At 49.6% G+C, this 22,323-nt stretch overlaps 7 protein-coding genes across 7 annotated transcripts; 5 read left to right on the forward strand and 2 right to left on the reverse strand.

Annotated features, from left to right (window-relative positions):
• Positions 1-439: 439 nt before the first annotated feature.
• N7446_001728 (cystathionine gamma-lyase CYS3) lies at positions 440-1,806 on the forward strand (the record flags this gene model as incomplete). The annotated part of the gene is made up of 4 exons (XM_058510477.1): positions 440-544; positions 595-680; positions 730-1,174; positions 1,231-1,806. 4 exons carry the CDS (start codon positions 440-442, stop codon positions 1,804-1,806), a joined length of 1,212 nt encoding a protein of 403 aa, XP_058376013.1.
• A 476-nt stretch (positions 1,807-2,282) lies between these two features.
• N7446_001729 (protein-histidine N-methyltransferase) lies at positions 2,283-3,643 on the forward strand (the record flags this gene model as incomplete). The annotated part of the gene is made up of 3 exons (XM_058510478.1): positions 2,283-2,432; positions 2,640-2,933; positions 3,008-3,643. 3 exons carry the CDS (start codon positions 2,283-2,285, stop codon positions 3,641-3,643), a joined length of 1,080 nt encoding a protein of 359 aa, XP_058376014.1.
• A 202-nt stretch (positions 3,644-3,845) lies between these two features.
• On the reverse strand, positions 3,846-4,511 carry N7446_001730 (putative NADH-ubiquinone oxidoreductase 178 kDa subunit; the record flags this gene model as incomplete). The annotated part of the gene is made up of 3 exons (XM_058510479.1): positions 3,846-3,993; positions 4,056-4,300; positions 4,407-4,511. The coding sequence occupies 3 exons, from the start codon at positions 4,509-4,511 to the stop codon at positions 3,846-3,848; spliced, it is 498 nt and encodes a 165-aa protein (XP_058376015.1).
• Positions 4,512-5,732: 1,221 nt separating this feature from the next.
• Positions 5,733-9,532, forward strand: N7446_001731 (uncharacterized protein; the record flags this gene model as incomplete). Its single annotated transcript, XM_058510480.1, has 2 exons — positions 5,733-8,368; positions 8,545-9,532. 2 exons carry the CDS (start codon positions 5,733-5,735, stop codon positions 9,530-9,532), a joined length of 3,624 nt encoding a protein of 1,207 aa, XP_058376016.1.
• A 3,148-nt stretch (positions 9,533-12,680) lies between these two features.
• N7446_001732 (lysophospholipid acyltransferase family protein) lies at positions 12,681-15,379 on the reverse strand (the record flags this gene model as incomplete). The annotated part of the gene is made up of 6 exons (XM_058510481.1): positions 12,681-12,840; positions 12,893-13,149; positions 13,203-14,190; positions 14,240-14,495; positions 14,546-14,764; positions 14,824-15,379. 6 exons carry the CDS (start codon positions 15,377-15,379, stop codon positions 12,681-12,683), a joined length of 2,436 nt encoding a protein of 811 aa, XP_058376017.1.
• A 542-nt stretch (positions 15,380-15,921) lies between these two features.
• On the forward strand, positions 15,922-16,851 carry N7446_001733 (pantoate--beta-alanine ligase PAN6; the record flags this gene model as incomplete). Its single annotated transcript, XM_058510482.1, has 1 exon — positions 15,922-16,851. One exon carries the CDS (start codon positions 15,922-15,924, stop codon positions 16,849-16,851), a length of 930 nt encoding a protein of 309 aa, XP_058376018.1.
• A 3,195-nt stretch (positions 16,852-20,046) lies between these two features.
• On the forward strand, positions 20,047-22,302 carry dbp7 (putative ATP-dependent RNA helicase; the record flags this gene model as incomplete). The annotated part of the gene is made up of 1 exon (XM_058510483.1): positions 20,047-22,302. The coding sequence occupies one exon, from the start codon at positions 20,047-20,049 to the stop codon at positions 22,300-22,302; it is 2,256 nt and encodes a 751-aa protein (XP_058376019.1).
• Positions 22,303-22,323: the final 21 nt, after the last annotated feature.

Below are 22,323 nucleotides of genomic sequence, written 5' to 3' on the forward strand. Positions count from 1 at the left end.
AAATAGTAAAGTGCAAGGTATAAAGTAATATAAGAGTAATAAATCCTAAATGAAAGACCCGAGAGAGAATAACTATAACTTATTAAACATAAACATGGAGGTTAATGGTGAAACTCCGACACTCCGACGGATCGGCGTATTCCCTCGTTCTCCGACAAAATAGCGGCGACCGGTGGAGCTCCGAGTCAGCGCTGCCCAGTCGCAGTAGCGCGATCGATCTCGCCTTCAAGTAAGAGAATCCGTGTTTTCATTGTAGGAGTTTTTTCCTGTTAAATTTTCAGGGACAAATCATTCTTTCTTCCCGAATCTCCCGGATCTCGTCATCCTCGCCCTTGATTAGCAATCAACGCATCCGGAGTCTAAATTAGGACGGAGGTTACTACAAAAAGTGTCTATTACCGCCACTCTTGATTTCCTCTCAATTGCACTCACTTACACAATGGGCTCTACGGAAAACGGACACTCTGTCGATCGCCAGTTCGGCACTCTGGCTGTGCACGCTGGTGCACCTCACGACCCCTCGACTGGCGCTGTCATTGCCCCGGTAAGTCCGTCGATAGAGCCTCACAAAGAAGGCGTACTGACAAGCAACAGATCTCTCTGTCGACCACCTATGCTCAGACTAGTGTTGGAAACCCCGTTGGTGCCTACGAGTACACTCGCAGCTCTAACCCCAACCGGTAAGTTTCTAAGTTCCGAGGTTCAGCACACCGACTAATGCCGCAAAAGTGACAACTTCGAGGAAGCCATTGCTGCCCTCGAGCATGCTAAATATGCTCTCGCATTCTCCTCAGGCTCCGCCACTACTGCGGTCGTTCTCCAGTCTCTGGCCGCTGGCTCGCACGTCGTCTCCGTTTCTGATGTGTACGGCGGCACTCACCGTTACTTCACCAAGGTTGCCGCCGCGCACGGTGTCGATGTCTCTTTCTCGCCTTGCGTTGAGCAGGAGGTCGAGCAATTGATCCGCCGCGAAACTAAACTCATTTGGATCGAAACTCCCTCCAACCCCACCCTTGGCTTGGTCGATATCAGATTTATTGCCGATATTGCCCACCAACGTGGTATTCTCGTTGTTGTCGACAACACCTTTATGAGCCCCTATGTCCAGAACCCCCTCGACCACGGTGCCGACATTGTTGTTCACTCCGTGACCAAGTACATTAACGGCCACTCGGTATGTTTGCCTGCACGACCTCGTTCACTATCGTATCAAATCTAACCCAAATCCAGGATGTCTGCATGGGCGTAGCCGCATTCAGCTCAGAGAGCCTGAAGGAGCGCCTCGGCTTCCTCCAGAACGCCATCGGCGCCGTCCCCTCGCCATTCGACTGCTGGCTCGCCCACCGCGGTCTGAAGACCCTTCACTTGCGCGCCCGCGAGGCCACCAAGAACGCCACAGTGGTCGCAAAGGCGCTCGAAGCCTCTCCCCACGTCATCTCCGTCAACTACCCTGGCATTGACTCTCACCCGCAGCGCAAGATCGCTGTTAAGCAACATCGCGATGGAATGGGCGGTGGCATGCTCAGCTTCCGCATCAAGGGTGGCGAGAAGGCCGCGCACCTTTTCTGCCAGTACACTAAGGTCTTCACCCTCGCCGAGAGCCTGGGGGGTGTTGAGAGTTTGTGTGAGGTTCCTGCTGCAATGACCCACGCTGGTATTCCCAGGGACCAGCGTGAGACTGCCGGTGTCTTTGATGACCTTGTTCGCATGAGCTGTGGTATTGAGGACTCCATTGATTTGCACGCTGATGTGTTGCAAGCTTTGGATCTGGCTGTTGCTGCTGCAGAGAAGAATGGCAGCTCTTAATCTGCTTTCAATCTTTGGCTTGCTTTCAAAATAATCTAGACTTGCATGTAGACTGCATTGCTGCTGGTTACTTCGATATGAATTATGAGAATACATTCCCCTTGCGTTATGACTGCCTATTTTCTTGATATATTGTAGCCGAAAGTCCAAAAATAGACAAGCTATACATTAAAAAACAATCGATATGTTTCTAGTCTTCACGCCAGAATTCATGATGAAATTGGTGCGGGCAGTCGAGCTTAGTCATCACATCGCCCACTGCAATTTTTTGTATGGAGATTATGGAGATCGAACCACGACGTCGTTGATACATCCAAATCCTCGTCGATCGTTTGCTTGGATTCAGAGCTTATATAAGTCTAGTGCAGTGTCTCGTTGCTCTGCTATCTTGAGCATTCAACAGCGTTCACGACAACCAGGACGACCCTCTACACACTATTGTCTCTTGTACGGAGATAACATTGAACTGAGACAACATGGCCTTCAGCTTTGGATTCTCAGGAGACGACATTGACATCGATGATTCAGAGATCAATAATGATATCTGCCCTGTCCTCTCTCAGCAGAATGTCGGCAACTCCCTGCCGGAGCTGGTGAGAGCGAGTAAACATGACATGAACGAATGGGTAAGTGAACAATCCATATAGCTATCCACTGGCAATGCATTACATGTTCCTTTGCATTTCTGAAGGAATTGAGTCAACAAGTATATTCTATTCCAACCCTCATATCGGTCCACAGGATATCCCGATATACCCCTCCAAAAAGATGTTTTGACACCATTGAGATGCATAAAACTTCCTGAAATACCTAAATTCTAACAATGACTGTAGCTCTCAATTCTACCCTCTCAAATCTCATACAACAAACTCAAAATCGGCGATACACCCGTGGTCATTGCCCGCCGAGAGATCTTCGACATCCGCACCCAGCTCATGGCCGAAGACAGCGCCGGCCACGACAATGAAGAGCTAATTGCCGGCATAGAAAAAGGCGACATCAAACCCAATTTCTATGAGGGCGGGTTCAAGACGTGGGAATGCGCGCTGGATCTGGCTAAGCTTTCACTGGATGAGGATATTCTCAATGGTTTCTCTGGTGGACTGCAAGTAACTCATATCATTGAGGTTCGTTGCCGCGTCCTTTTCTCCCCAACATTTCAAAGTGCAGATTGCTGACGTATCATGTCTATGAAAAATAGCTTGGCGCAGGCACAGCAGTCCCATCATTGACTCTATTCGCCCGCACTCTCAATGGTACTGAAAATACAGGAAAAACACATTTCACCTTTTCAGACTACAACTCCGACGTTCTGCGCCTCGTCACACTACCTAACCTTCTCCTGACATGGCAAAATAGCCGCTCTCAAACGGCTGTTTCGAGCATATCTACTGCACCAGACCAGGAAGAAGAGCTAGATATCACGCCTGAACTTATCGAAGAATTCAAGACTGATCTTGCGAACCGTGGCATCTCGGTGGATTTTGTCTCTGGAGCTTGGTCTGCTGAGTTTGTTGATTTGGTCTTTTCGTCTGGCGATGCTGTTCGCAAGACGTTGGTTCTTGCTAGTGAGACTATCTACTCGCCGGCTTCGTTGACGGCGTTTTCGGAGACTCTTTTGGCGCTGCTGCGTAGGTCGAATACTGCGTCGACTAGGAGCCGGGCTCTTGTTGCGGCGAAGAAGGTTTATTTCGGTGTTGGCGGTGGTGTGGATGAGTTCCTTGCTGTGCTGGATAATGTTTGTGGAAGGGAGTTGAATGTTCAGCAGAAGTTGGATGTTCATTCTGAGGGGGTTGGTAGGGTGGTTCTTGAGGTTGTACCGTCTACTGCGCCATGAGGAGTGGAACTCGTTGATAAAATCAAATACCCAAGTTACACCACCTTCAAGTGTATATCCAGTTCATAGGTGTGTAGTTCAAACAAAAGAAAATCCAATTATCAAATGCTGGATTGAACGTCAAGACCTAACGTATATGTACATGTTTTTCCTCCACACATGTCTAGAGCAGACAACCAAAAAAAAGAGAGAAGTCTCCCCTCTAATCATAGAGAGACTTGCCATCCTTCATCCGCACAGCCCGAGCCTCATCAATCTCCTGGTTCTTGCGCTCGTAGTGAGCAACAACGTGGCTGAGGTCAACCCGCGAACCGGCGGCAAGGTTGTACGGTGAGCCGGTGTTCATCATACTACAAGGGAAAAAAGTCAGTAACAGCCCGGAAAACCAACAGCAAAACCACCAGTCACATACTCAGGCTGCTTCAACTCATAAGCCTCGCGGGGACCCTGACTCTGAAGCAAGTGGCGGTCCTCAGCAGCCTTCTCCATAATAGCAGTGTGAATAGCATTGCGCTGCTCGAAAGTCTCCTGCGATGGTGTCCACTTGCTAATGAGGCCGGAGATCCAGGACGGGGCGCCGGAGTCCTGGTTGGACTGGCTAACGCGGTAGAGGAGGTAAGCGGAGGCGAGGGAACCAACGGTAACGTAGAAGCTGCGCTGTGGAGTGTGAATGCAATTGTTAGCTCTTGTGTCTGTGGCAATTGAGACTTTGCTCTCTCGCTCTCCAGGTTCGAGTCTGGTCGCGGTCGGTGGGGGAGCTTACGCCGACGCCTTCGTTCACAGGCTCGTGGGCGGCGTGCGAGCCCCAGCGGCGCTGGGTGCGCAGCAGTTGCCGCGTCGAGGTGGCAGATCGTCTGGCAGCGAACATGTTGTGGAGGAGGACAATTGGTGGTGGTCGATGACCCTTCGGGGAACGATGATAGGGCGAGGTGCAAAGCGAAAGTCGATGACACGTGACTTGCCGTTTGGGGTTAGGGCGAACCAGGAAGTGAATGAGTTTCATACTTCGTCACTTCATCTCTGTGTGTTGGAGATCTTTGTTGCGAGATATCATATGTTTGTTATTTTCTTCTTTGTCAGATAGTATACTCATCAAGTCTTGCCTGGTGTGGGATCCTTGATCAAATCCCACATCCCACATCGCAAATCCCAAATCTCATATTCGCATGCTGTGTCCCCCCTGTTCTGAGGCCGGCTGATCAAAAATAATTCAGAATCCGAATGCAGTCGGGCTTGTCAAGCCGGCGTGAGAGAATAATATTGCCTAGGTATGCATAGAAACCGGATGGGCTAACTGCTCGAAACCTCATCTGGTAATGTGCTGTGTTGTCAATTGATCTACCGGAGAATGCCTCACCTTCATCCCATTATGTACTAATCAGGCGACATACAGTGATGTATCGCTAACTCATGCAAATCATATCTCGAATGATCATATCCCGAATGAACATGTCCAAAGATATTCGCTCATCCCCACATGCCTTACTGAATCTTAGCCCGAACCCACTTGATGCCCAATGTCATGGCGCACCCCAACTGGTTCTCGCTTCGGTTCAGAATGGAATCTTGGTGCGTTTAGGATATTCTGCTTATTTCCATCTTTCGATATTTGAATATTTTGATATTCTTTGTGCCCTTTCGTTCTTTGCGCTTTCATTGCTGGGTACAAGGTTCGGTCCGCGCCTTTGTGCCAAACGTTCGGGTGCTAATTTTCGACTCTAGATTTTTTTTTTTTATTCTTTCCTATTTCTGTGCGTTGCAGCGTTCAAGAATAGAATTCTGATTTCGCCTCATATCTGTTATTGTGGTTCATTTGTGTCCACGCTTTAGTTCCAAATCACTGCCCGATCAGCATCCCCGGCCACTTGGCTTTCGCTATTAATTATTCTGGGGAATCTCACTTCCTCTCCCAACTATAGACCTTTGGGCTATATCTTGAGGCATCGCCAGGGCTGGTTGCAAACGTACAGTCACCCCATGAAACATCTGACTATTGCTCATGCTCGATTTAGCCAATTGCTCCCATTGGTAACACGTCTCTCACGTCTCGCATTTTCAAGCATTCTTGGGCACGCATCACTCATCCGCGATGGTCGCGGGCAAGAAGACTAAGGCCAAAGACAAGGCCAAGGCCAATGCGAAGAAGGTTAAGAAGGCACAGAGCCCTGATGTCGCAGAGACAACTACAAACACTCCCACTCCTGGCAGCCCTGAACTTCCGGCGCAGGAAACTGACCAAGGCCCTGAGCCTGCTATTGCCCATTCTCCTGAGATAAAGACGCCCTTGCCGGTGTCAGCTTACGAGGTATTCGACGACGACGACGAGCCTCTTATCTCTGACCCTGTCACGAGTCAACAATCCCCTGTGGTTAAGACTGTGGCCCCGGTCGCTTCAGACCCTGTTCCAACCCAACAAGCCCCTGTGGTTGACCAACAGGCACCAGCTATCCCAAACTCTGTCTCCAACCAACAATCCCCTGTGGCTGAGACTGTGCCGTTGGCCATCTCAGACCCTACCACGGATCAACCGTCTCCTAAAGCCGAGGCCGACAAGCTTGACGAGAGTGTGCCGCCTTTGGGTGAGGCAACCTCGTTCCAGCCTCCCGCCGACGACACAGAAGCCAAAGACGACGGGCCTTTGGATGACCCAAGCAAGCAAGTCGAGGCCTCTGAACCACTAGTTTCAGCACCACCAGCTGATCCATTTTCTCCCGTTGCGGCCAGTGTGCCCTTGCCATCGCCGTCTTTAACTGAAGCACGGTTTATGTCAAGTCCCTCTCAGGATAACTACTTATATCAACCTGCACCATCCGCGTATTCACCCTACGCTGCACCTATTCCATACTCTTCGCCTGTCCCATACGCCTCTCCAATCCCCTACTCTTCTCCAGTGCCGTACAACCCTCAAGCGGCTTACGGCTCACCTGCGCTATACGCCTCTCAAGTACCCTACACTGCCTCCCCAGTGCCTTACACTTCACCTGTGCCCTACCTTGGGTCTCCTTACGCTGGTTCTGCATACGCTGGATCTGCATACGCTGGCTCTGCATACGCTGGCTCCCCCTACGCCGGCTCTCCCTTCGCCGGATCCCCAACAGCTTACGCCTCTCCGGTACCCTACACTGCTTCACCGGTGCCCAAAGTCAGCAGTCCCCTTGCACGTTCCCATTACCGCTATAAATCACCAAACATGTCCCCAACTGCAACACCACCTCCCCCATCCGCACCAATGGCTCCTCCCGCACCCCCTTCTGTGGCTCCTCCCGCGCCCCCTTCTGTGGCTCCTTCTGTGGCCCCAAGCCGCTCAGCTTCTGTCAACTCACCGGTGATGAGCTCTGCTGGAGCCATCCCTCCATATGGACAGTACTCTCCTCACTATTCTCACGATCCGCACTACATGCAGCGAAGCTACAGTATTCCGGACCCATCTTACGCGGCCTCATACCAGGCCCTCCAAAATTTGTCAATGGCCGGTCAGCCTGGGGAGAACGGAGCCTTGTCTCCCCCAGACAGTGACAGTGAGCATCTCGAACTTCTTCAACGGATCCAGTCTGCCATACCGGATATCAACCGCCTCCTGCATGGGTTCCGTAACACCCATAGCAAGCTGTCAACCCGCGAGGCGGAGATAAAGCAGATTGGGAACCAACACGAACAGGCTTTGATGCATAAGGAGTACTATATCGAAGCCTTGCAGTCCCAAATGAAGAAGACTGCAAACCAAAGCGCTGAAGATGGATCCAGACTCAAGAACACGATCAATGAATTACGACTGGAACTCGGAAATCTACAAGAGAAGCAGAAAGATCTCGAGGATGGTTTGGCTGTTCACCAGAAGTCAAACGAGGAACTTACTCAGACTAAGGTCCAACTCGAAGGGCAGATTGCGCAACTGAACACCGACATTCAAGAGGCAAAGGAGACTCACGAGAAAGAGCTGGAGAACCAGAAAGAAGAACAGGAAAAGGCTCTTGTAGCACAGAAGCAAGAGCTTACTGAGCTGTTCGAAGAAATCAAGAATGAGGATGAGAAGATTGCAGCGGAGAACCTCGAGACCCGTGAGCGAGAGCTTCGCAGTGAACAGGAAGCCGCCAAGGGCGAGTGGGAGAAGGAGAGATCGACCATGCAAGAGTCCTTGGAGGCCCAGCGTACCGAGCTGGAAGCGATCAAGACGGAACTGTCGTCCAAGATCGCGGACTTGGAGTCCAAGGAGACCGAATTGGGAAACCAACTGAGTGCGCTCACATCGACACGCGAGGAATTGGCAGCTAAGTTAGCCGAACTCGAAGCGTCACGAAAGGAAATAGAAGAACTGCACCAGAAACACGCTTCGGAGTCAGATGGACTTCGTGAAGGCCACGCAGGCGAATTGGACTCTCTACGAAAATCCCATGACGAGAAGGTCGCCGCTGCTGCCAAGGACCTCGATGACAAGATTGCTGCGCTTGAAGCTCACTTCCATGAGAAAGAGCAGCTTTGGGCCGAGCAGCGTGCCACTCTTGAGAAGCAACTTGCTGAGAAAAATGACGAGCTCTCCAGCGCCGAGCGAGAGAAAGAGAGGATGGAGGGAGATGGTATCATCAAGGAACAGCATCTTCAGCGTGCTGTGAGTGAGATGAAGTCGACCATCGATCACTTGGACCGAGACTGCGACAGACTAAGGAAGACACTTCTCAGTCTTGGAGAGGCCACCGACCTTAAGAGCACCAAAGGCGATCAATTCTTGTGAGTGAGCCTTTGTAACCCATACTTCCGTTCTCTTTTCCTTCTATTTCATGTCATTCTTTCTACATTTCGTTTGTTTGAACTGCATCAGCGCGAAGGCGAACATACATTCTCTTATAAATTCTCATGTTGATAACGATAAATGGACACGATCTAATAAACCTCTTCACCTCTAGTTTGGACTGCTTCAACGAGCTCTCACAACTGATCTACGACCTATCCAAAGAACACTTCGCCTACCTCCCCATCGACCCACCAAAAGACATCCTCTCCAAGATCCCATCCGAAATCCCACCCTTCCTCGACAACACCCCAGCCTCACGCGAACTACGCTGCGCCTACATCCAGCACGTCGTATCCAAAACCATAACATACAGAGTCTTCCAACCCTTCCTCTTCACCCTAGGCCGACGCTACGACAAAGCAGACACATTCTTCCAAATGCTCTCAATGGACATCCGCCGCAAATCCGTCCGCCGCGAAGCCTTCTGGCGCCAACAAACTCTGAAAGCAGCCTACACAACCTCAGACGCCAAACAATCCATCAACGTCGCCGCAGCAGTCATAGTCGACGAAATCATAGACCACATCAAACACTTTGCCGACCCAAAACACCTCGACTCCCTCGTCACAGGCGTCCGCAAGATCGTCAAGCTAGCCGCCGAAACCTGGCGCCACGCCCGCGTCGAACGTGAACTCGTGCTGGCAACTTTCCCCGCCCCGGACGCAGACAACATCTCCAACGAAGGCTGGCTGGAGTACGGTGTGAACTGCGAGCACAGTTATCCGCAGGGCAGCGAACCAACCCGCCATGTCGTGCTGCGCACGTTCCCGCGTATTGTGCGCGAAGCTGCTCATGAGGACTTTACTAGTGATCAGGAGCGGGCTAGCTCGTGTATCTACTCGCAGGGTGTGGTGTTGTACTCTGACTCGCCGGTGATTATGGCGCGGCTGCAGGAGTTTGCGAAGAAGAAGTCGACTGATACGGTTGTCTCGGATGATAGCTCGACGGTCCATCCTAAAACACCTAGACCTTCTAGGGAGGATTTGGTTGCTGCTGCTGTGGAGAAGTTGACGCCAGTTGTCAGTTCGCCGCCGCGTGTTGCGACTATTCGGTCTGCTCCTACGAGTCCTGGCCCGAAGGGGCAGTTTGTGAGAGGTTGATTTGGGGGATTTGTTATGCTTGTTCTTTAGCGTTTAGTTCTTTTGTTTTGTCTTGCTTTTCTCTCTTTGGACCCTGTTTTCTGACTTGTGTTATTGAATCTGTTGTTTGGTTTTGACTGATACGCGTTCCAGCGGATTTGAACTCGACTTTTCTTTGATGTGTTTGTTTCATATGATGTTTTATACTCCTGTTTCAAGAATGTATGTATGTAGCCATTTTAGAGAGTTTTATACTGGGAAGTTGGTGAATTGATAGTTCCTCAATTCTTTTCAACCCTCACATTCCTGAGACAACCGATTGTTTAATCAACAATTGCAAGTTTGCATGGGCCTGGTACTTGCAGACCAGGAAGCTTTCTGGTCTTGAAGTCTGCGGCTGCTTTATTTGGATGGCTTTCGAAACATTGTTCGCGAGGGTCGTCTGGATCCTGAGATTGACGATGAATTTAGTGTTGTAGGAATTGGATGGACTGCGAATTACACGAAAACACTGTTGTGGGGGACAAATATCGAGTCAGCGGGGAGTTGGGCAAGGAGCTCTATCGATTGACAGAAGAGGGTCTTGTGAACTCTAGTTGATAAGCAAGCCAACACAAATACCGGTGGGCACTCACTTGTTCGCAATGATAAACCTTATCACTAGCAAGCGACATGCGTTGCGGTGACTGCCGATTAAACTAATGACCTAATGGAATCTCAACTTTTGAAATATCTAGACATTATAATCTCGCATAGCTTGCTTGCCCTATATAGGTTGAAAATAAACCAAGGGTCCGAGTAGGAGTAGACCATCATGTGTCTACTGGTCCGGCCCGACCTAGATTTGATCGCCTAGAAATCAGGTCATCCTTCTAGGTTGAAACAATCCTAGGGCTAAGATTTAGGATGTGTGTCCTGTGCCACCGAGACGCAATTGGGTGTCGTTGATTTGGACTTCGATACCTGCGTAGGCAATCCTCGTCCGACGTCATTGAGACACTTCGCGGAAACTCTTCGACGTCATGTTGGCGCTGAAGGATTTCAATGTAATTTTGGGGCCGAGATGTTGGCGCTGAAGGATTCTAATGTAATTTTGGGGCCGAGATGTTGGCGCTGAAGGATTCCAATGTAACTTTGGGGCCGAGATGTTGGCGCTGAAGGATTCTAATGTAATTTTGGGGCCGAGATGTTGGCGCTGAAGGATTTCAATGTAACTTTGGGGCCGACATGCCTCGGGGCCGATATGCCCTGGCAACCCCAGGCACATCATGATGGGATATGCAAGTATACACAAGAGGCATATTCTCCTAAGAAATGACTTCTGCCGAGAAAACAGAGGGGAAGTGTAGTAGAATTCAAACAGAAAGGTCGACTTCTATGCTGGATCTATATTGGGTCTGCCGTCTTTAGATTTGTCGTCGACGACCGGACCCGGGAGCGCCCTCGCCAAGCGCCAAGTAACCCCTGCCAAGCGTCTGAAGGCGTTCTCCGAGCTTGGCAACTCTAGATAGGTATCTTACTATCAGCTTCAACGAGTATCATGACGCTCCCTTCGTACTACCCGGATAGCAAAGCATCCGATGGTGCTAGGCGATGTGGAAACCCCTCTTTACATCCCCAACTTATATATTTGGCGGTATCCTGCTGAATTGAACGAAATTGCTCATTATCAAAGCAAACCCCAATCTCCCGCACTTAACAATCGAAGTTCTTCTCCACGATGACTCTCTTCATCAAGGTACTTCTGCTTCAAAAACGTACATTATTACGCACCTACTTATCAAGTACGCAGGCTACTATCCTCGGCCTCTTGGCCGCGACTGTTTTCGCTAGCCCGGTGGCCATGAACGATGATATCCTATCCAAACGTCAAGGTACTCCGCCCGCAGCCGGATGCCCTGGCGACAATGCAAACGAATGTCAAAAAGCCCTATCATTTCCATGTGGTCCCGGCTGTGCTATGCAAGACTTAGGCTGTCTGCATACCTGTCTGGGAAACGCGGCCATTCAATGCGCAAAATGTGAATTCTAGACTGCATGTTCGCAGTTGCGCAGCATTATGTCATAACAAAGGCTAGAGAGGTATGTGACAGCCTGGTCAATATCGGATGGGATCGATGTATGTAATTGCGAGGTCTTGGATGCTTGATGCTCTACAATGGTTCTATTCTCTACTGGTTTATGGTATGCAACGTTTTCTTTCGATGAGAGGACCTCAGTTTCTCTCGCACAGACGTATCTTTCCATTCAGGCATGACAAAGACACGAACATCTAGGCTAAGACTCGCCGTGAACGTTGGTGCTGTAATCCGGCTTGCCTTTGGAGTTTGGGCGTCCTTGGAGCTCGCTGTGGGCCAGTCACGTAACCAGGAGTGTTTGCTATGAGACGGGCGTGCTGGAGATCAACATAAGTAGCTGGAATTGACTTGCGGTGTGCAATGTTCACTGAGTCACAATTGCATGGCTAGCCTTGCTCATATCAAGGTCTTTCCACTTTCGTATGTACTTCTCAACTTGCTCCTCGGACTTGACATAGGCAGAGAAGTAAAAGAGAAGTAATTGGAAAATGGCCGAGAGACTGGCGTAAAATAGGTGAGAGCTGATTAAAGTCAAATATTTTAGATTTCGATTGAAAATGGGAGAGCCTATATATCCTAAGGGGCCGATAAGGTGGTATAGGAGACTGAATTTTTATATTTAGTGACATTTTCTCAACTCAGAAAAGTGGTCTAAAGCAAGACGTGACTCCTAATCCAATGAAGTAGCAAGTAGGATTCAAAGCTATTTCAACTATTTGGCTTGTTTGCTCGCGCTCTAGTGACAGCCAAGTTATACTGAAGTTAGTTCAGATGCCCAACTGTTTCGCATTTTGATATTCTATCTCACCCACTATGGTATATCCTTACTGTTCATGAGATCGCCCCTATTACATGTATTAGCTAGAAGCAGGATAAAAGGACCATACAAGTTGATAAGATGTAGACCAGCGTAGACGGCAAAATATATGTTCAGGCGAATGATAGAATGTATATATAGAATCGACGCCAAAGTATGAAAGCAGGGTATAAATAGGACAGGCGAAGGCATCGTCTGAATGAATGCACATAAACAGATCAAAAAAAGTGCTGGTTAACTGCTTGTACATGGTGCATGAGCGGGTATCAAATGGTTACAGCTTGGCGTCCGTTGCAATTGCCTTCCGGCGCATTTGACGCGAGGAGATATCCGCAGGTGCCGGTGCTGCGGCGTTCAAGAATAGCTGACGTCCAACGAGATCGGACATGGTCAGAACGCGAGAGGAAACAGTTGCACCGTCGCGGCGATTTTTGCTGCTCAAAGTTAGTTATCAATTTGCAAACAGACGGATAGTTGAAGACTTACCCCTCGCGACGGGACTGGGCGATCAGTTCCGTAAAGTCCCACAGTCGTCCACCCTCCATCACTTTCCCGGTGTTAGGATCGCGGTGCGGAGCCCATTCAGGTGCGAGTCTTAGAGACGGGCCGACCCGTGATTCTTTGTTCTTCGAAACCAGAATGATGCCCTCTTCTTCGAATCGTTGATAGGAGTTCTTGAGGGTCTCTTTGTTGACAGCTTCGAAGTAAGAAAGATCCCCTTGGTGATATAATGTTTTACCAAGCTGAGATTGTCAGTAAGTACGACTTCTTTTGATAAAAAACTGGAAAAACTTACGATCTGCGCACTGTCCTGTGCTTTTTTCGAATCAATCCAGATCTCCTTTGGACTATCCAGAGGCGGTGTCAGCCCAAGGAGAGACACTGCACCAAGCCAAGAGGCCTCAATGAAAGGCCAGATCAGGAAACAGTAGAAGTCATAGTTCTCACGACCGCAAAGCCGTTCAGCCTCGCTCAACTCTACGTAGAGTGGCGTGCTAGACTCATCCCGGGTGATCTTAATCACATTGTCCTTCTCCAACCCACGCAGGGTCTTGTCGAAATTGGCAGCCAGACCTTCAGGCGGGAAAATAAATTCACCGCGGAAAAGCTGGGAAAGGAACGAAACTTGGGTTTTCAAAGCCTCGTAAGTGATTCTTTGGTTGGCAGGTCCTCCACCTTGCTTGATCTTCGTATACATTGCCACAGAGACCAACGCCTCAGTGATAAAGAGGTGAATAACCATGTTGCGATAGAAGGAAAGCTGGAAGCGATCTACCGCGTAATAGGTAGGTTCGACCAGTCCCGAGATCACACCAACAAGCTTGGGCCCCAGAACGTCCAGGGCACGATCGACAACCATTTCTGTCGGTGAACGATAAAAGTGTGCAACCCTGCCACCTTTGGCCCGGACTCGTTCGCAGAGCCAGTCCAATCTCCGTACCAGTTCTCCCTTTCCGACTCCACGGCCACGCAGAGTTAGGAGCACAGTTCCCACGAGAGCGGTTGGCATCATGACGGAGACATCGTTGATTTCAGATAGAACCCGGTAGCCAAAGGTCCTAAGGATACGACCATGGTCCGCGTAACTGAGTGTGTTATTGATGTTAGTGCTACGCAAATCCAGGCGCGTAAGCTGTTGACCAATGAATTCTCGAAGACTCCATGGCTCGTGGAACCTGACATCGACTCGGCCAAGTTTCAGGGACAAGACGGAGGACGAGGATAGAAGATCGGCTAGGTTTTCCTTCGCCTTCGGCTGGCCAAGCAGCTCACTGATGTATGACCTGGGGAAGTTGTCAGCGTCAATTTCAAGTTGTCAGTGGGGTGCCATACTCAGTCTCAATGACTTTGTCGTATTGTGTGCTGACAGGACAGATGATCGTGTCTTCAACTCGACCTGATAGCAAGCTGTCCATAATGAAACTCAAGATTCCGAACTTGGGTGAAAGCAGTTTGCCAGTTCTAGAACGGCCACCTTCAATAAAGCATTCAAAGTTGAACCCTTGTTGAAGTAGAGTGTCGATGTAGGCCTGTACAACAGTATTGTACAATGGGTCATTTCCAAAGCTCCGACGGATCCACATAGCGCCTATAAGAGTCAATAAAGCCCAATGCTTAGAATGTCTGCGCTCAACTGACCTGCGTGTTGCAAGAATGGGCCCAGCAAAGGAATATTCAGATTATCGCCTGCGACCACAACTGGCAGGGCAATTCCAAGACGGTAGCAAATAAGTTGCAATGAAACATAGTCCACATGCGACTTGTGGCACGGTAGGAAGACGATCGATTGTTTCTTCTTTGCGGCAGCATCGGCCACCGATCTCAGACGCAAAACTTCCTCGCTGGACACATGAATGCCTATAGACCTGGCTTAGTATTCCGTCCAAAGGAAAGTAGACATAGCGCAAGCAACTTACCTTGATGGTAAGCCCGAGTCAATAGTTGGGTGCACATGTAATAAGCACCCCGAATGAACTTCTTGCTTTCCATCTTGCAGATCATGTTGTCCATCATCGTGTCCACAACTTCCCGAAGGTTGCCTTCAAGCTCAGTCCTCCGACGAGCGCGCTTGTCGTCGAGTGTTGCGCCATCCTTGATTGCCAGCAACCCTTCCTTCTCTTCTACCGTAAGCCGACGATTCGCTAGCTCGGTGACCTTGTTCTGTAGGAGCGGACTGGCCAAAATAGAGGACTTCATTCTTTCGGAAAAGCCTGAATAGAATATCGGTTGGCCAATAGCATCGTCATAGGCACGCCAGCCTGTCCCAGACATGTACAAGCTCACTTCGCGGAGGAAATCGAAGGGGTTCTCGCGGAATCGCGCCATGTGGCGGACAAGATTGCGCTCGGTCATTTGACCATCTTGGGTTTCAGGGCCTCCGGTGAAGCCTGAGGGATGAATCGTTAACTGGTCCTTGACGATCTCTAGGTCCGGCGCCGAATGGTCATCGGCGACAGCCGGTTTAGGAGGCATCTTGTACGGGGGTATAACGCGGGGGAAGGTTCCTGGGTTCAAATCATAGAAGCGTCAACTCCATTGACAAGAAGATAAAGTAGAGGAATGAAGGGGAATCTCTCAAAAGCGGAGATATGGAAGAGGCCATAGCTAAGCTACCAACAATAAACGGCCGATCCCCGGATGTCTCATGTTCCCCATAGAGCCGAGGCAGGTCACGTGGTGAGCTCCAACTTACATGGGCTCGTACTTTTGAAGTTTGTGTGTCTTCGTCAATCTTCAAGGGAGGGACCACACTCAATTCCCTCCAAGATGTCTCGTCTGGTCAATGGAGTGAAATCTTTCTCATGTATGTGTATTATAGCTTAAATTTCTAGCTCCATATAAGCTTACCTTCTTCCCCCACCAGCGACAGCTTCGTCCCTCCTTGCCGATGCAACTGCGGCTTCTCAAACCGCCCGCCAACCATCTTCGTTCCAAGTCTTCCGCGATGTCCCCTCGATCCGTGGGCTGCGACGCCAGTTGCTTAAAAGGACCGCACCGTGGGTTTTGTTCCCACCATGGGCGCTCTTCACGAGGGCCACCTTTCATTGATTCGGCAAGCAGCACGCGAGAACACAGACATTTTCGTGAGCATTTATGTCAATCCCACACAGTTCGGAGTGACGGAAGACTTGTCAAGCTACCCCCGTACCTGGGATACCGACGTGGAGAAGTTGGAGAAGCTGAACGAGGAGCTGGAACGCCTGGGAGAAAACAGTGCTAGCGCGGGACGTATCACAGCAATTTTCGCCCCGACATCCAAGGTGATATACCCCGGTTTGCCTCCCTCGTCCGAAGTCGATGGCCATGGTTCGTTTGTTACCATTACCCCACTCTCTACAAAATTGGAGGGTGGCTCTCGACCAGTGTTCTTCCGAGGTGTCGCAACTGTCTGCATGAAGCTTTTCAACATCACAACTCCCGACCGTGTCTATTTCGGACAGAAAGATGTGCAGCAGACCGTGGTCATCAAGCGCATGGTGGAGGATTTCCACGTGGGCACTGAGGTGCGCATTGTGGAAACCACCCGTGAATCTGATGGCCTGGCATTGAGCTCACGGAACGTGTATCTGGGAGACCGGAGGCGATCCATTGGACTCACTGTCTACAAGTCTCTTAAGGCTGCAGAAGATGCCTATCTGGCTGGTAAGACCAGCCGGGCAGATATCCTTGGAGCTGCAAACAGTGTGGCAGATTCTGTCCTCTCTCAGCAGCAAGGTCTGTCACCCTCTGAGAGGGCCCTCTATGAGGTCGATTACATCTCCCTTGCGGATCCCGACACCCTCGACGAGCTGGATATCGTCGACCCGGCTAAGGGAGCCGTCTTGAGCACTGCATTCAAGATGGCACCATTGGAAGAATCCAGGCCTGATGAGGACTGCGGATTGGGAGATGGCAAGGTCCCAGTGCGATTGATCGACAACCTCATTCTGCATCCTCGTGCTTGATCAATATCGAGCCCTTAGTACATATGTAGCATAGCGCAGGTCACCTTCACATAACGTAATTCACAAGCGAGCCGCCACCCCAAGCGAGCCGCCACCCTACCTAAAAACGCGTCGAAAATTAGCATTTAATTTATTCAACCACCTACCATGCCACCAATTCGTACCCAATCGCCCCGAAATCGTACAGAGCAAGAGGGTAGGATCTTATTAGCTATCCAGGCTATTAAGAACAAAGAAATAAGCTCTGTTGCTCACGCTGCTCGGACTTTTGAAGTGCCGCGTTCAACTCTACGCGACCGCCTCTCTGGCTGTACAGAACGTGCTACTGTACGCGCAAATTCACATAAATTGACCGAAATTGAGGAGGAAACACTTCAAAAATGGATTATCTCAATGGATTTACGTGGAGCAGCCCCTCGGCCGTCTACCGTACGAGAAATAGCAGATCTACTACTCGCGGCGCGTGGATCTACCTCCCCTCTTTCGGTCGGCGATAATTGGGTTACAAACTTCGTAAAAAGGCACCCAATCCTATCATCTCGGTTCTCAAAACGATACAATTTCGAGCGTGCGAAGTGTGAAGATCCAAAGATAATTGGAGATTGGTTTTCGCTTGTCCAAAAGACTATACTTCAATATGGTATTGACCCCGACGACATCTATAACTTTGACGAGACCGGTTTTGCTATGGGCTTAATCGCAACCGCGAAGGTTATTACGAGAAGGGAATATTACGGTCGGCGATCGGTTTTACAGCCCGGAAACCGCGCGTGGGTGACTACAATTGAATGTATAAATGCGTCGGGGTGGGCGCTTCCTCCTTGTATCATTTTTAAGGGCAAAGTCTTTATCGAATCTTGGTTCGACGGCCTTCCGGACGATTGGAGACTTGAGGTTAGTCCTAACGGATGGACCTCCGACGAAATTGGACTTCGGTGGCTTCAAAAGCTCTTTATTCCGTCTACTTCTTCGCGTACGAAGGGGAAGTATAGACTTTTGATACTCGACGGCCACGGAAGTCATTTAACCCCGAAATTCGACGAAATTTGCGAGAAAAACGATATTATCGCAATTTGTATGCCTCCGCACTCGTCTCACCTTTTACAGCCTCTTGATATCGGCTGTTTTGCGGTGTTAAAGCGTGGTTACGCTCGGCTTATCGAATCGAAAACGCGTGCTAGAATCAACCACATTGATAAGCTAGACTTCCTCGAAGCCTACCCGTCCGCGCGAATTGAGGCATTTAAATCGGAGACTATTAAGAATAGCTTTACCGCCGCCGGTTTAGTGCCTTATAGTCCGGATCGAGTGATCTCGAAGCTTAATATTCGCCTTCGAACCCCGACACCCCCCCGGAGCCAGGGAAGCGAGTGGGATCCAAAAACGCCTTCAAACTACGTACAATTACAAAAGCAAGCTTCCTCAATTAAAGCTTTGCTAAAAGCGCGTTCAAAAAGCCCACCAAGCCCGCTTAACTCCGCGATAAATCAGGTTTTAAAAGCCTGTCAAATCACAATGCAATCGGCAGCTATTCTCGAGAAAGAAGTAGGCGAATTACGCGCTGCAAACGAGACGAAGAAGCGAAAAAGGACTCGGTCTAAAAAGCAAATAGCTTCCGAAGAAGGTCTCTCAGTTTTAGAGGCCTCTACCTTAGTAGCGCAGCCAGAGCAAGCGGTTTTAGCACAAACCCCCCGTGAGGCAGAATCGGCTCCGGCACCTTCACAGCCACGTAAGAGAGCCTTACCAAAGTGCAGTATATGTGGAATTCAGGGTCATAAATTGACTACATGTCCTAATAGAACTAGTTTTTAGCTTATTGAATTTAATGGCGTTTTGGTTGAGAAAAATGCATTAAAAATAAATAGATACAGGTAGGGTGGCGGCTCGCTTGGGGTGGCGGCTCGCTTGTGAATTACGTTAGAATCTAAATAGTAGGCTTTACGTAACATAGAACAACGTGGCCCGCACGGCGATTCAATAACTATATTAAATCTCGCTGCGATAGATCTGTATCGTTATCGGTAGGATCTATGATGTACGAATGCCTATATGATAACAGCGCATCCTGGCGCCTATGAGATGGACCTATACGCTAAATTAGGAAAAAACAAAAAGTATTGAATCAAACAAAGTAAATAAAGTAAAGGAAACAAAAAGTAGCTAGGAATAAAAACAATAAAAAGGATAAACCTTCACACACGTTGCGTGTGAAAGTAAGGCCCGAACCGCGATTCGAACGCGGGGCCTCTCGCATAAGAGTATTTTACCATGAAAATTGTTCTGAAACAACTTCATAATTAAGCCCAAAGCGAGAATCATACCACTAGACCATCCGGGCGACGATGTATTGGACGTAAATAAATTTCTGCCATAATCATGCAAATGAAAATAAAATTCGCCTTGACCACGTAAAGTCTAGTGTACGACAGAACTTTACTTTCTATAGGCATGATTGTTTTTTTTTTTTAAAAAAAAATAATAAAAATAATAAAAGATTATCCTCGACTAGATTATCTAGTGGTCTATTCAGCTTATAACAAACAGTCTCGCTGTTTCTAATAGGGGGATATACTTTAGGTACACCTTATGTCTTAGAAAAAGCAAACATGGTAGGGTTTCTTAGTGCATATCTATAGATATAGATGATGCAGTCAAACATCGCTACAATAGGTCATAACTTGCATGGGGGGAGGGGGGGAGGTTGTCCGCTGTAGCGAGGATTATACACGGATATCCCTGCATATGTAAACTAGCATAGGTCATATACTTCAGCTACATCATTTGTTCTTTGTCTATATTTCAATTTTATCGCAGGATTTAATTCGAGGAGTCTATAGTAGAAATTTGATAAAGCCCGAGTAGCCATGAATTCGTTAGAGTATATGGCGAAGGATGTCTATACGGCCTAGTGTGTTTAACGTGTTAAATGGAGGAAGCCGCTGTCTTCGGGTACGCCGTAGCAAAGCTTTTCTGTTTCAATGACATTATTGAGCTCTAGTAAAACCAACAGAACTAAGCAAAAGAGGACACAATCCTTGTATCGCATCTCAAACATCTCTAGAAAGTAGGGCAGATCCTGAGGGTGGAGAAAATTTGCTGGAGCCGTGAAAGTCTTGGCGCGGAAAAAAAGTCTCAGCGTCAACCGCCTTAACCAAACCCTCCAACTCCCCCATTCTCAAGGAACTATCTTTCAAAATGGCTGACGATGGCATGCTTATGAACTTTAGCATTGCTGACACTGTCATTAAGCCCGAGGCAAAGTTCAAAGGTGGAACATGGCGAGACCGATTGGTAGCCAAGAAGCGTTTGGCGCATCGAGGCTCGGAGAAAGACCCCAAAGACGCAGCTGCACGCAACGCAGCTTCCAAAAACCCAAACCAAATCCAAATCGGCCCGCGGCCTGCTAAGCGCCAAAGGACCGAGGAGTCTTCTCATCGCTCCGGCGGCGATCGACGCCCACACCAGACCCCGCGAGACCCCCGTCACTTCGTTTCCTCGCTTTTCACTAGCAACCCCGAACCGCGCAATGCCGAAGAACCCAAGGCCGAGGGAGAGCAAGAAGATGCAAAGCCGACCAACGCTCCGCTGATCGACGGCCTGGACACTTTCACGAATCTGGGATTATCGGCCAATCTCGCGGCGCATCTGCTCACAAAGCTTGAGCTCAAGGCGCCGACGGCGATTCAAAAAAGCTCTATTGGGCAGTTGTTGAAGGAGGAAAGTGATGCGTTCATCCAGGCCGAGACAGGTTCCGGTAAGACGCTGGCTTATCTCCTTCCGCTCGTGCAACGAATTATGGATCTCTCGAAAGCCACAAAAGAACATAATGACAACCAAGTCCACCGGGACAGTGGGTTGTTTGCCATTGTACTGGCGCCTACTCGCGAACTGTGCAAGCAGATCTCCGTCGTGCTGGAGAACATTCTCCGTTGCGCGAACTGGCTGGTCTGTGGTACGGTAATTGGTGGAGAGAAGAAGAAATCGGAAAAGGCTCGTTTAAGGAAAGGATTGAACATCCTTGTTGCGACACCCGGTCGTTTGGCTGACCATCTCGACAACACGGAAGCTTTGGACGTCAGCAATGTGCGTTGGTTGGTGCTGGATGAGGGTGATCGCTTAATGGATATGGGTTTCGAGGAGGAATTACAGGGAATTGTTAAGAAACTCGACGCCAGACAAAGACCGAGTCGTGTTCCCGGTGTGCCTACGCGCAGAACTACGATCTTGTGTTCGGCGACATTGAAGATGAATGTGCAGAAATTGGGAGAAATCAGTTTGAAGGATGCGGTACACATCAAGGCGGATCCGGCGGACGAAGATGAGAATGCGCCAAAGAAGGATCAGGAGGACTCATTCCGCGTCCCGGCACAGTTGAAGCAGTCGTACGCGATTGTTGCACCGAAGCTACGTCTCGTTTCATTAACAGCCTACTTGAAGAGGACATTTATTCGAAAGGGATCGGTAATGAAGGCAATTGTCTTTATGTCTTGCGCCGATTCCGTCGACTTCCACTTCGAGCTATTTTCAAGGAACCAAGACCGAGAGCAACAAAAGAAGGACGAGGAGGAAGGAGACAAGGAAAAACCGGACGAAAAAGAGGAATTGTCACCCCACGGCACCATTGCTCCCGGTAGAGCCTTTTCCAATCCAGGAAATCCGGTCCTTTTACATCGTTTACACGGCTCCCTCCCCCAGAATGTTCGAACCGCCACACTTGGTTCCTTCTCTCGCAGCACGGAGGCCTGCGTCATGATCTGTACCGATGTGGCCGCACGTGGTCTTGATCTCCCCAATGTGGACTTGGTCGTTGAGTACGATCCAGCCTTCAGTTCGGATGACCACACTCACCGCATTGGTCGTACAGCTCGTGTCGGACGAGACGGTCGCGCCCTAATCTTCCTCCAGCCCGGCTGCGAAGAAAACTATGTCGAGATTCTCAAGCGCGGCTACCGTGATGGAGGCAAAGCTCTCACCCGGACTGATGCCAATGAGATTCTCAAGCGCGGCTTCGGAAGCAACGACTCCAGAAAGAAGAACTGGGAGGAGAAGACTACCGATTGGCAGATGGATGTAGAGCGTTGGGCTCTGGAGAACCCTGAATACCTGGAGATGGCCCGTCGGGCTTACCAATCTCATGTTCGCGCATACGCGACGCACGTTGCTGCTGAGCGGAGCATGTTTAACATCAAAGAGCTCCACTTGGGTCACCTTGCAAAGAGCTTCGCCCTGCGTGACCGACCAGGCAAAATCAACGTCCCTGGTCTACGTCCTGGGCAGGAAGACACCAAGAAGGACTTCAAGGCGGCGCGCAACGGTGCCGCAGGTACCAAGAGGAAGGCTGGCGCTGAGGACAAGGCTCCAGGCACGACGGATCTGGATGATGCTGCTCGCAAGATGAGAGCCAAGATGAGAGAGAACATGGCTGGAGCCAGCGAGTTCAACTTGGCTTGATCTGTTTCTGGCTTTGGCACC

This window comes from Penicillium canescens (assembly GCF_028828765.1).
Source record: "Penicillium canescens strain IBT 15451 chromosome Unknown utg000002l_segment0_segment0, whole genome shotgun sequence".
NCBI classification, from domain to species: domain Eukaryota; kingdom Fungi; phylum Ascomycota; class Eurotiomycetes; order Eurotiales; family Aspergillaceae; genus Penicillium; species Penicillium canescens.